At 33.8% G+C, this 13,805-nt stretch overlaps 1 protein-coding gene across 1 annotated transcript in view; it reads right to left on the reverse strand.

Annotated features, from left to right (window-relative positions):
* LOC136806685 (neuronal PAS domain-containing protein 2-like) overlaps positions 1 to 9,668 on the reverse strand; it is a 29,324-nt gene extending 19,656 nt beyond the window's left edge. The window contains exons 1-9 of the mRNA XM_067063273.1: positions 9,489 to 9,668; positions 9,050 to 9,207; positions 8,688 to 8,779; positions 7,782 to 7,871; positions 7,428 to 7,557; positions 6,647 to 6,772; positions 6,093 to 6,237; positions 5,614 to 5,720; positions 1,982 to 2,132 (exon numbers count right to left, since the gene is read on the reverse strand). Of these exons, the coding sequence (XP_066919374.1) occupies positions 1,982 to 2,132; positions 5,614 to 5,720; positions 6,093 to 6,237; positions 6,647 to 6,772; positions 7,428 to 7,557; positions 7,782 to 7,871; positions 8,688 to 8,779; positions 9,050 to 9,207; positions 9,489 to 9,574 (1,085 nt within the window). The 5' untranslated portion in view covers positions 9,575 to 9,668. The remainder of the gene's footprint in view (positions 1 to 1,981; positions 2,133 to 5,613; positions 5,721 to 6,092; positions 6,238 to 6,646; positions 6,773 to 7,427; positions 7,558 to 7,781; positions 7,872 to 8,687; positions 8,780 to 9,049; positions 9,208 to 9,488) is intronic.
* Positions 9,669 to 13,805: the final 4,137 nt, after the last annotated feature.

Consider the following 13,805-nt stretch of genomic DNA (forward strand, 5'->3'; position numbering starts at 1 on the left):
CTTGCAACCCGTGCATTCAGATCTTTTGGTTAGTCAGTCCCGCTATTTACCCCGAAAGGGAAGATTCTTCCGAATTGGAAGGAAGCGCTATAGATAAAATGGTTACAGAAAACGAAATGGGACTATCAATACAAAATTCTTACAAAAAATAAACAGCGTTCTGGTCGCGACTATATTACTGTGATTGTTCAAAAAGAAAAACGTGAATGATGTATTACGTCAGCATAAGAAATAAGTCGCAAACTGCTATCATTCATGTCTTAAATACTGTGTATTTACAAAGAAAATTTATCACGAAAGATTTAACAGGTCCCTTAAAAAATGGAGCGCGGGGGAAGCCCGGCTATTGCTACCCACTATTTTACTCTCAATCAGACGCCTGTTCAGAACAATCCACATTCATACATCCCACATTCTAAATATCCTGCTTATGTGTCATGCTTTAGTCTAAGACAAACTACTTTCTAAGAAAAAAGCCCGAAGCCGAACAAAATTCGCAAACGGTTTTTTGTCGAAAAGAGTTTACAGGCGGTAGAGTTTTCCAGCCTTAGTATCATGTTTAACACAGTATCGCGCAATCCCAATTTATAAAATATATGTACTTTAAGGGCAGAAACATTCGCGTTTTTTGCAATTTTGATCCTTTTTCGCGAAAGTTTCTGCCAGGTAAGAAATTAAACCTGAAAAACGCGAAAGTTTTTTTTTCGTGAAAGATAAACTTTCCTACTCAGTTTTGCACTGTTTGCTAATTTTTTTGCGTGTTTTATGAGTTTTTGTTACCAAAAAAGGTAAATTTTATATGAATTCGCAAAAGTTATATCTGTGAAATTTCGGCTAAAACCATAATTTGCGAAACTTAAATTCGCTAAATTTCGCGACTTTTTAACTTCGCGAAAGTTTCTGCCCGCGAAACTTTCTGCCCTTAATATTACAAACAACAATAAGACATGTTATGAAGTTAAGTATGGAGCAATTGGGTGTATGTAAAAAGTTTGTTGATCGAAATACCCAACCACTGTATAACTCATAGACCAATTTAATTTGTTGTTCTACGGGCCCGACCGACCCTATTTTTGCTAACATCAAAAAATAATAATATTGTATTTCCACTACAATATATTTTGCACACTAGTTATTTGTAAGAATCAAATTTAAATAGAGCTAAAAATTAATTCAAGAAATTTAAAAATTTAGAAAATCAAGCATTTCATACACTAAAATTTTATTTTGATCTGGATCGAAGATAAAAAAAGTGAATTTTTGATCCAGATATTTTTTGGAAAATATTTTCGGTACCTTACCAACCCTGATAAATGAAAAATTTATTCATATTTTACCGACCGACCAACCCATATTTTTCTAATGATCTGCCCGTAGAACAACAAATTAAATTGGTCTCGCATAACACAGAGAATATAAAAACAGATATTCGTATTTCATTGCCAAATGTTCATTAAAAGTGCGTTGAATACTGGGTTGACCTACACGATCGAAACATGTGAAAATGGAGGCATCTTTTCGCACTTCCTACTCCTTATCTTAATGAAAACAATATCGGAAAAGTTCGTAGCCAAAAAAGGAGGAACGTAAAGTGTGATGTAAATCATGAAAGAGAGAGTGAGTGCGTGGTACCCTACTTTTTGAATAGTCGCAGCAGAACTTAGTTCCCATGAAGAGGAATATTTGATTCCAGAAAGTTTTTCTCGTGTTTTTATTCATGTAGGATACGTTTTCTGAGTAATTTTTAATTTACACGCTTTAAAATTTGAATTTTCTTTAACAGTAACTATATTGCCTTTCAAGTCTAAAGTCTGACCTTGTTAGGTGTTATGGTGTACAAATACAGTAAAAGCGTGTTAACCTCTTTTAATTCAAGTGATAGCTTAAGTTGAAAATTTTCTGACTACAAACAACATCTTTTATATCAACGATCTTTTGTTGACCTCTAGGTCTGATCAAGAGAACACCAGAAGCTACTTACTTAGCCATATAGAAGCACATACTGATGAAGTCTGGTTGCATGGTCCCCTCACTGCTTTTCATCTGCATAACCACCTTCAAGAGAAGCCATTCCTCTCCTTTTGAACAGAATCGAAAGAAGGTTTGTACTTCCTTGCATCGGTTCTTCGTTACTGTGCAAATAAACGGTGAAAAACAAAAGTTATTTTGAAAAGAAAACAAAAGAAATTTTGACTAGATATGTTCAGATGATTCGATGATGGCCCACTATGTAAATAAATGATGAAAACCAAAAGTTATATAGGCATCTTTTCAATACGAAATTTTGACTAGAAGTATGTTCTGATGATAGCCCTGATTAAGACTAAAATTAAAATTCAAACATTACGGTTCCACATTGTCCCGAACACCGTGTGAATACCAAAATTCGGAACAACATAAACGAAAATGCCTGTACCAGAAAGAAAAAAATCCCCCCCCCCCAGAAACTGATCCTTCCTTGCTCTAAAATGCTCAGAAAACAATGTGTATAATCCTATCCGTAGCGAAAGCCATACTGACACGATGCAAAACTGTAATGTCTGAATATTGAAAACAGTTTGTTCAGAAGGAAGCGGCATGTAAAAAACGTCTTTCTAACCATTTGAGATATTATTTCAAAAAGTGTTTTTTCTCTCGTCTGAAAAACTCAAAAAAAAAACAATAATGCAACGCAATATGTTTGTAGCCTGTACCACCCCAGTAGACCATAGGAAAAATTCTAATACCCTTGTGTGATCTTTTCAGCAAAGAATCATCTGGTACAGGACTAGTATACACGTGATTTCGAAATCGTGAATCGAAACTATTATATAATCGAAAAAATACCTATCTTTAGAGAAAAATCATTTTAACATGTATCTAGTTTCGAAGAAAGGTGATAAAAGCGCAACCTTTTTCATAAGAACACGAGATTTAAATTTGTTCAAAACTCTAACAAAAATAAAAACAAATCAAAGAAAAGACTTGGGCCTCAAAAATCACTAAACCCCTGTAAACTGACATATATTTTAACCGATTTAAAGGTCATTTGGATAAACTATATTATAATACAAGATATTAGTATACTGAGAACATCGTAAGAGACAAAAATGTAGAAAAGTAAGAACAAACGAGACCTGCCAATTCTTTTTAATTTTTTATGTAGAAACGGTGTTAAATGTAAAAGTTAGTTACTTAGAGCCTTCAACAATACTTAAATAAAATAATTCTTGCTAAAAGATTTTCTTTATGTACTAGAATCGAAATCAATAACATCTTCGATCTTGAAACAGAGAGTATCTGGTTAGAAGAAAAAGAGGGAGGCAAAGGGAAAATGTCTCTTTAGCTGACCGCAAAATAATTGATTTTCTCCCCCTATCAGTTGTTTTGGTCAAGCCAAATGTTTGGCGGTTTGCTATGGCCTAATAAATAATGATAATGAAAATTTCAGAGTCATAAAATCGAAAATTTAAAGAAATACAGAGACCTAATGATTTTTGAGAACAACAGTGTTCTTGAGGTGCAATTTCTGAATAAAAAAATGATAAAAAAGGACCCCAAAATACAAGCTCTTCATATATAAGTAATCTAAAAATTAAGTTGCCTACAAATAGACACAATTTATCTGAATTGGATTGAAACCTGCTTCAGCTCAATAAAAGAATGTACTATCATTCTATCTACTTTCTAATTCTTATTCTCCTGCAAACCTTTTCTTCATTAAAGTAACCAATTTATCCTCAAAACAGTAATAACAAGCAACATGCTAAATGGACCTACCTGAGATAGGTAGTCGGAAACACGCTGCATGAAAATGAAAATGTTCGAACGAAAAAGAAAAGATAACAGCATAGCATAGAGATGCGTAAACTTGAAAACATGATGCAACTTGTTTCACATTGGCTTTCAGATGTTTAAAAAAATACCAAGACAGTTGAGAGAAATGCTCATTAAAATGATAAAACTAAAAGGGAATTTCCCTAAATAAGAAAATCAGATTTTCACGGCCAAAAAAAAATTTCCAGAAAAAACGGCTTCGGCCACTTTTTAGAGACCCTTACCCTCTATCTTGATGCAAAAAATCAGGAAAAACTAATCTCACACAAAGTCTAAAAACCCCTATTTTTAGGCACTTTTTGGCCCAAAAATTGCCCCCAATTTTTTTTTTTAGAAAATCGGGCTCCATCACATTTTGGGTATTGCCATTTTGCATCATTGTGTAAAAAAGCAGAACAAAACCAATGAGTTAATCCCGAAAAAAGCTGGTAACAGACAAACGCACGAACGAACGGACACGGGTTAAAAATTAATGGACCTCCAAGGTAGGTCCAAAAACTACTTGACAATACTTTCATAGTAATCCAATTTGTTATTTTGTTTTTTTCATATTCTAATTTCTTTTTTCAGTTTGACCTAATAGAGGAAAACACATCATTGTTTTTATTAGCCTACTCTTCGGGATATGAGCACTGCTCTTGTTTTGAATATTGAAATCCTTCGGATAAATTGCATGCGCACTGAGGTTTTAATGAAACAATAGAGAGTTTCGAAGCCTTAGCCAATCAGCTGTGTTTTAAACATTCTTTTATTGGAAATCTCTATTGATAAACATCTTTTGTGAAAGTTGTCTATTATGTTTAAACCTATTAATAAGCAATTCCCGGTGGGGGGTGGGGGGGGGCTACTAGTGGCCGCCTATAGCAGTGCCGATAGACCAAGAGTAGGAGCTGTCTATTGTGTAGACTATGTTTTAATTTATTTATGCAACTTTTAAATTCATTTTCACATAATAATTTTCAAGATCTACTCTACTGTCTGAAGGTAAGACGAACTTTGAAATAGGTCTTATTGACCGTTTTAGCATAAGGCACCCTGTTAAAATGATAGACGATACAATGAAGCCACAATAACAAAAAACAACAGAAATTTATTGCTCTTTTCTTCTTAAAAATAGAAGTGGAAAAAGGAAAGATTTTCGAAATAAATCTTTTGTATGATAGTGTTAGATGTTCTCTAAAGTCCAGGAAAAGACCAAACAGGAGACTTTTTCGAAATATTATACTGGAACGCACACGGAGTTGGTCACATTGACTTCCAACCCCAAAGGGCTAAACTCGAGACTCCTGGATGGGAAATGAAGCCACTTATTTCCATCCAGAACGCCCACTAGTGGATTGATAGTAAAATCTATCGCTAGATTTCAAAGAAGAATGCAGTCATTAAAAACAAAGAAACCGCTAGATACAATCCGTCGTCATTATTGCCCCCACGTTCTAGGCGCGTTCTGGATGGGAAATAGGTGGCTTCACTTTTTCTTACCTGGGAAAGGTTAGAGATTTTACTCTCGCCCTTCGGGCTTTAAGCTCTATGATTGACCTACCTTAGTAATTACTTATAAAATCCCACCCCAAAGGCACCCCTCTTCACATCATGCTCTTTTTTGCTCTCATAACGTTCACAACAATCGCCAAAATTGGCTCACACGCGAAAAATATCGATAAAAATCCCAAAGTACGCGTGAGAAATCTAGATTAGCTATGTGTGAATCATTCGTGTTAAATCTGGGTTAGCCAAATTTTCAAATACGCAAAAATATGGACAAAAATCCCAAAGCACGTGGTAAAGAAGACTTACAGTTATCGTGTGCCGAATGTATTTCAGGTAGATCATCGACGTGAACGAACATGTAGAGGGATTTACCGAGAAGTTCGTATGAGGTGTACCCCGTCACTGGTGGACAACTTGAAAAGAAAAAGAAAGAAAGTAGTTATAAGTACAGTTGATGGTGTTTCTATGATATTATCATCGAAAATTTTGTCTTGCGATATTTTTTAGAAATATATTGGAAATTAGATTGGAATAAAATCTACAATACACTACATTGCGTGAATATTGCGACAATGAATCACCGTATAGCAATTGTAAATTACTTCTTCAATCCTTTATATTTTTTAGAACTCAATAAAAAAACAGGGTAAAAAGGTAGGGACTTTTCAAATTTCAAATTCACACGAATTAAACTAAAATACGCAAAGTCCGCAAAACTTTATCTTATTTAAAGACATAGTCCATGAAAACGATATATATTTTACGAACCATAACCAAAAACTTACTTTTGGTCAACGAAAATGAAGCTAAGATCTAGTCCTTGTTTGGTCATGAAAGAGGGTATCGCATCTTCCGGTGGCGCTATCTCTCGCATTTCAGTTTTCACAGTGGCAAATAGGATCAAGACTTTCGATAGAAAACCACTCTCCTCTAAAAAAGAAAAGCCGTAAAAGTAATGAATAGCAAAATTCTCATACATACTATTGTATGGATACCTCTGGATACATTATTTTGAATAAATTAGCGATGAAATCGTATTAGCTCGGTCTTTCCATTGGCTTCAAAGCCTTCTAGTAACGACTTAATTTACTAACAGAATTGAGATTGATTCATGTCCCGGCAAACGAAACGAAAAGCATGAAGTTTAAACTTTAAAGTGGTTTAAGCACGGATGGATACAATCTTGAAAGTGTTGAAAATACCGCCGTTTGAAAAGAAGGCAATGTCTTAACAGTACGTAACAAACTCGAAAGTTTATAACAAATTAAGTAAGGATTTGTTTGATTCAATGAGGAAAAAAGGATTGGCAACCTGGTTCCTTATTTATCACCACACATACCTAACTTTTTGAAAGATTGCCATCGGCCAACACACGATAGATGTCGGTAACTGCTCTCTCTATCTGAATCACTGACTTTGACGCGGAAATCTAAAGTAATGCACCTCTTTTCGACATCGATATTTTCTATGAAAAAAAATGAAAAAAAGAACAAAAGTCCAGCTTAACCGAAATTAAATCCAGCAGTTTGAGAGTTCTTACAATCCCCTAAGGGTGTCAGTTTAAAATACATAGTATTAGCGTTTTTTTAGTACTCAATATAAGGTCAATTAGTGAAAATCGAAGAAAAGCAACCGCAGCAAGTCTCTTATCTAGTCGCAATCGATGCAGTCGCGATACATTTTAACAATAACCTAAATTCGTTATATCGATTATCATCAACAATATGTATCATAACAATCGATTTGTTATCGAATAGTTAGAATCGCTTTGAAAAGATGATAACGCAACGATTGTATCGTTAGTTATGCGACTAGATAAGACAATCTTATCTTTCTAGTTTAGAGCATTACTAGACATTAAGTTGACTCCCAAAATGGTCACAAGAAGATGTCCGCCTGACCTGCAAAATGTCATTTTATAAAAAGTTTCAATTATGCCATTACTAAAATTAATTAAAATGCTTTGATCGTAGATTAATAAACCAAAAGCCTATAACTACTAGAGAGTCAAATACCATAAACAGTCACTCTTCTATTCATGAATAGATTTATACTTGCACTGTTAATGAAATGAAAACACTGGGAAACGACAACCAAATAAAACCAAGTGATATTCTTACCTCCTAGAAAGTCCATATACGTTGATTCTGTTGAATGATCAAAATAAGTACTGGACATGATCTCTTCAGCCACTTTGGTTCGATCATCTTCATGAATGAAAGCATGGATTGGCTTCCCAGTAATGTTAGACTATGTTTGGAAAAAGGAAGAACGCTTTTTAAGAATCGAGAATGTGAAAAAAAAATTTTTACATACAGAAATCAGCACGAGACAGAAAATATTGAATGGTTTTAATCTGATTGACATTTTCCTGATGTGTCCACAAGGTGAACACAATTTTCCAGAATTTATATCTAATTGCTTGATCTAATAAAAGGGATTGGGACCGACGCACTCACAAGATTAATACTCACAGCTTTAATTCCAAGTATCTTCTCAGCAACATCGGCAATGTATAGAAGTTTAGCATCGTCGTTGATGACAAGGATAAATCCATTGGTAGCCTAATGAACAGAAATGTTATATGATATTTGAATCATACATAAGAAAACAGTAATGAATCTATTGATGGCATTTTACATTTAATAGGGAAATTCTAATAAATAAAGTTGTTTTAAATTTCACTGAGATTTACGTCAAAAAATGAGTGTTTTCAAAAAATGGAATTCTTTTTAACTGAGAGAGAAACAATTTGACATATTGAAACTGTATATAAAATAGAGTAAAAATCTCAGCGTGAGGTTTGACCTAGTCGGGAAAAAAACTCCTCAGCAAAAAATGAACATTGAAAACATTCCAAGTTTGTTGTGATCGAAATGTTATGTAGAAATTATTCCCGGGTGTATAAAGAAAGAAAAACGAACGAAATCTTATACATTTAGTGCAAAAAAATAGTAAAATAAGCTTCTTGGAGTGTTTTGGTTACTATCATAGTAAAAAAGAATCTATGATTTAATCTATATAACCCTTGACAAGTAACTTAAGGTGATTATTGGAAAATAGATCAACACAAAAATCAATAGTGTACAGAGAGACAAGGGATTCTACCCCTTCCTTTTTGCAAGACAAAGATAAAGTTTTAGCATTTTGTAATTATAATCCAAACCTATAAATATGAATGAATTATATTAATCTAAAAGAAATTTTTCTCAAGAAACGATTTTCAAGAATTTTTTTCTTACCCTTGCCTTTTTGTAATTTTTGATATAGTTATGCCTCTCTATTAGAAAAGGAAGTCTATAAGATTTATCAAAACCAAACTAATACATGGCAAATGATTAACATTTTTGAGAAGGAATAGTCAAAAATGAAAATGATACCTCGAACATCAGCTGGCCTAACTCATCACATGGAATGAAAAAGGTCTTCTTATTTTTGCCAGCACCTTGTCCAGAAACGTTGATTGAAAAATCTATAAATAAAAGAATAAGTAGGTAATAAGAAGGAGATATTTTTTTGATATCACTTACACTGTTTATTTTTTTTACAAGAATTACATTGATTTTATAGTAACTTGGGATAAGCCTCGTTCATATAACTTTTTTGATGATTTGACCCTTTTTTCGAGGTAAACCCTGGTTATTCCAAATAGTCCTGCTCTTTTTAATGTCCCAAAAAAATTGAAAAATTCAAGAAAATTGCAATTAGCCAGATTTTCATGGAAAAATATATTTGTATGTACCGTTGTGTAAACTTAAATAATTCAAAGTCATCTTTAGAACGGTCAATTTGTCCAGTCTTTTAGTGGCGTCCGGTGCTAACATAGCTTGCAGGCTTTGGATGAACGAGTTCAACTTGTCTCGTCTTTTCTTTTCGCTTTTGCATCTTGATTTCAAGAGCCTACAATGATGAGATGCAAGAGAGAATCACAACAAAATTAAGTTCAATATAATATTCAATATACCTTTAGAACTTCATTTTATGGTAAAGATTTTATAACAAAGTGTGTTTATCAGTAGTTTCCATTTTTTTCCATTATGTTCAAGCCTCCCAATGATTAGACTCCACCCTTTTAAGTACATTGTACTAACTCAAATTTAGCTTTAAAAATACACCATCCCCAGCTATGGGTCAGTACATTGAGTCAGTACATTGAGTCAGTACCACCCTCCCTAACATACCTTTCTTTGGATGATTCAGCACTTGAATTATCCTCGCTTGAGGTAATAGAGGATGCATTTGACTGACTTCCCATAATTGATGTCATATTTTATAAAAGTTCAAATCGATTTATTAGAATATTCTGCCATTTTTCATCATCATCGCAACTTTTCACAAGTATAGACTTTTATTTAAAAACTACAAGAGAAAAAAATTATTGTTCATATTTAGATTTTCCCAAAAGGAAATATTTTTTTTCAGAGATTTTATTATAGAGTGAAAGGAGAGACTTTTTAACTTATTTTGGGCTTGAAACCAAAAAGAGGAATTTTAATCTTAGTTTAAAGAGGAAAAAGAAAAACTAATATATTATATATCATATATTTAAAACAATTTCCAAAACATTCTCATTCGTTAGAAGCCTCGTAAGCAGAAAGTCTGATTGTATTTAAAAAATTGATGTTTTACCAACTTAAACAGTTGCATAAACACTATAATTTATCTTAACACGAAAGACTGAAAAAATAGAGAACTAATCACCAAATGAAAACAGAATGAAACATCTTCAAAATTTATTCTTAAAATATAATGGGAGGAGCACAATAGATAATTGAAGTGCTTTGAAGTCTTAAAAGTATTTTCTAATTCTAATTTAGAACAAAACGTTATATTCTAGAGAGGAAAACCCTTCTTTAAATTTTTTTTTTCAAATAGTACCTTCATATGTAAAATATGATTTTGGAAAATTTCTAGTAATATAGCATATCGATCACACATTAACAAACACAATACATATCATTCCATAAACATGTCTGATTGAAACAATCATACAAAAACATAAAAACATATTATGCAAGCTGTATAGAAAGTGTGCAAATTTCTCAAACTAAATAAGGTCCCTCTCACGCGATGCTGCACACAGAGTCACACACTTCAAAGAGTAGTGTGCTATAATTAAAAAAAATACTTCACTGCATTACTTGTCATTACACTATAAGAGATGTTTTTAAAAGCACTTAGATGTGTTGATGTTTATTAAACATTTAGAAGTCAAACTATCTTGATCATTACTACTTCTCTAAAACATTTTGTCCAAAGATTTTCAAAATCAACAAAACATTTCTGAGTGACATTTTGGATAAGTTAGCAGAAAGCAATAAATAAATGGAGTTTACCAATTGCTTATAATAAAACATCTTAGTTTCAGACTTAATTGCTTGCTACTTTTAAATGGTCCTCACCTCGTTAGTCAGCTCCATTATAACGCTTAACAACCATAATCATTTAAAAAAAAAAGAAGATAGAATCTACTTTAGCCTTGAAACTGATCATCTTGCTCATAAATAGAAACAAAAACTGAGTATTTTTAACACGAGAAAATCCTTTTATACAGCTATGTGGTGAAAAACACCATATTTTTAACTTTACCTTGAATAAAATTATGATAATCTATACAAATTATATTGTGACTTGATGGTACCAGCTGTAAATACAAGGAGCTTTACTAGCATTTCTTTGAGCTCCATTTGATTTTGAGCTTCACTGAAAAACCATTTTTGAAATGTAGTAAAATAATCATTCAGGAAAAATTTATGTATTAAACAAGGCCAAACTTTTTTTTCAAGTACAACAAGCTAGATGCTGAATGGACCTACCTGATGATGAAAGTTAGATAGCAATGCGAGAAGAAAAAAATCAGTCAGAAAATATATCGTTTAGCGAAAATGCATAACGCAATAAATTCATCATTGATTGTTTATGGGGGGAGAGGGAAGGGTTGTAAGGAAAAATTAATAGAAAGTTCTGGTCGCAAAAATCAGTTTTATTGACAATTGAATCATGCTTGATGGTGAGCATTGTTATCAATAATGTTTTTGTGTGAAGAACATAGAAATACAAGGAAAACATATAATGAAAATCTGCAAAGACGGCGATTTCCGGCATTTTCAGCCGGAATAGAATTTTTCTCAAAAATCGGACTAGGCCATGTTTTAGACATTGTTAATACGCATCTTTGTGCAAAAAATCAGAAAAAACTAATGATGAAATCTCGAGAAAATGCCAAAAAAACGGTTTTTCCGGCATATTTCCGGCATTTTCGGCCGGAAATGAATTTTTTTCGAAAATCGGGCTCCGTCACATTTTGGGCATTACCATTTTGCATCTTTGTGCCAAAAATTAGGAAAAACTAATGAGCCAATCCCGAGAAAAGCTAGTAACGAACGGACGAACGGACGAACGAACAGAGGTTAATTTATAGGACCTACAGCCCACCGGGGTAGGTCCAAAAATTCTAACGTTATAGGTGAAGATTGATGTAATAAGAAAATAATAAGAAATTGCAAAGATAAAGTAATGAATGCAGACTGAAAAAATAAAACAATTACATCTAAAATAGGATGGGAGATATAGAGTACTTTGGATTTCCTACCAAATTTGTCAGGACAGGGAAAAATGTGAAAGCCGCTTTTTGTCTGTGGTCTTTTTTAGAATAATAATAAACTCGCAAGATGGCATAATCTTGTTCTATTATTGTCATATTATTACTGCTGTTACTCATGCTATTACTGTGTCTGACCTGGCCTGACCATGCTAAATCCAAAAATTCTAGGACTTCCTTAGAAGCAGGGGTGTGTGTAATGTGCAGACTATTGTTGTTATGATCATAATAAACATAGTTTGCACATAGACAGCTCCAGGCTTTTCAGGGCTTTTAGGTTTTACTCTTGGTTTTATGGGCACTACTAGTGACCCGCATTAGTTATTTGCTCATTCATTGGATTGAAGAGTCGGTACATGTTCAGTGTAGTGACCTATAGCCAGTGGACTGGTGTTTTTTTCTTTTAGTACATGGTAGTAAAAGGGGTGGTTCCCTGAAAAAAAAATCCCAGATAAAATTAGTAAAATGTACTAAATAGGGAGGTACCAAATAACTGTGTTGTATAGGATAGTATATTGCACCATACTCAGCTTTTTGTTGCATGAAAATGCTCAACATTTTGATGCAATGTATGTACTTTGAATGTATAGTGTATGTACTTTCTAGCCTGGCACATGGACACATTTTATAACAAAACAAAATAGGGCCAGACCCAATTGATAGTTTGGTTTGTGTCCTCTGACCAACTCTAAGTATTTGAGAAGAAATGTTTTATTTTGAGTCAGAAAAATTCTTCTTTCTTCCTTTTCATGTGATTGACAATCTCTGCTGTTTTTTCTTTATAAACAATACCACTTCCCGCACAGAAAAAAAAGGCACAGCTAACACCATTGTGAGTGAGTGCCAAACATGTTCCTGTGTAACCTTATACTTAAAAACAAAATATCAAGCACCTAAAAGCAGAGAGTCGTGGCTGTATTCCTTATAAGAACACGCAACAAACACCTCAATCTACAAGTGTAGAAGTGATTTTGTGATGCCATGCGTGCCTTTGTGGATCCGGCCTTCAGGCTATTTCTTCACATTCGCAGTTTGATTGGGTGATTGCTAAAAGAATGGAGGCTTTTAAAATTGAGATCTTTGGTGAGAAAAGTAAAAAAAGTTTGCAATTTTAGCTACCAACCGACCCCTTTTTTAAAGCTTCTAGGACATGAACCAAACAATCAAGAGTTGTTTTGGAGAACAAGATGGCCTATTGAATAACTAATTACTCCATTACAGTTAACTAGAGACAAGATAATTCATCACATTTTATTGGCTGAGGGAAAGTAATGTATGTTGAGTAATTTGTTATTCAATAGGCCGCTGCGTTCTCCATAACAACTTGGGCCCAGCCTGGATAAAGATCAAATGCTAAGACAGTATAGACCTAACTAAGGATTTTCTGTCAAGAGTCTTGTAAACATTCCAACAACCTGCAACAACTTCCATCAAAATGATCTGTCACAGCAAGTCTACCATTTTTAGCGCAGTCTGAAGATTGAGCTGAGAACGCTTGCAGAACAGGTGAAAACTAGTTTCAATCAGCAATTCGGCCCTTCAATTTTTTTCGTTCTTTCTAGTCCGTGGTAATTTTCCGGGGGTCAGGATTTGATTATTGTCAGTTAGTTTAGGGTCAGGGTTGCTAGTAACGGATTGTCACTGTGCCGGTTGCATACTCGGCGCCTTGGGCCCCGCAGGGTTGCTAGTAACGGCTCGAATTTCAGTCAGGTTTAAAAAAGGGGTACTTTTACCCATATTATTTTGCCAGTTCGGTATAATATGTTATGAATTGCATGATTTTGCTGTGCGACGATAGTGCAATTGGTAAGGCGCCGGGTTTGGAAACCAAGGTTGCTTGCATTTGGTGGTTCGAACCGAGGTGTGGGAGTATAGTTTCAGAATTAGCAAAATAGCT

Source organism: Clytia hemisphaerica, unplaced genomic scaffold (genome assembly GCF_902728285.1).
Source record: "Clytia hemisphaerica strain Z4C2 unplaced genomic scaffold, Clytia hemisphaerica genome assembly, whole genome shotgun sequence".
Lineage (NCBI taxonomy): Eukaryota > Metazoa > Cnidaria > Hydrozoa > Leptothecata > Clytiidae > Clytia > Clytia hemisphaerica.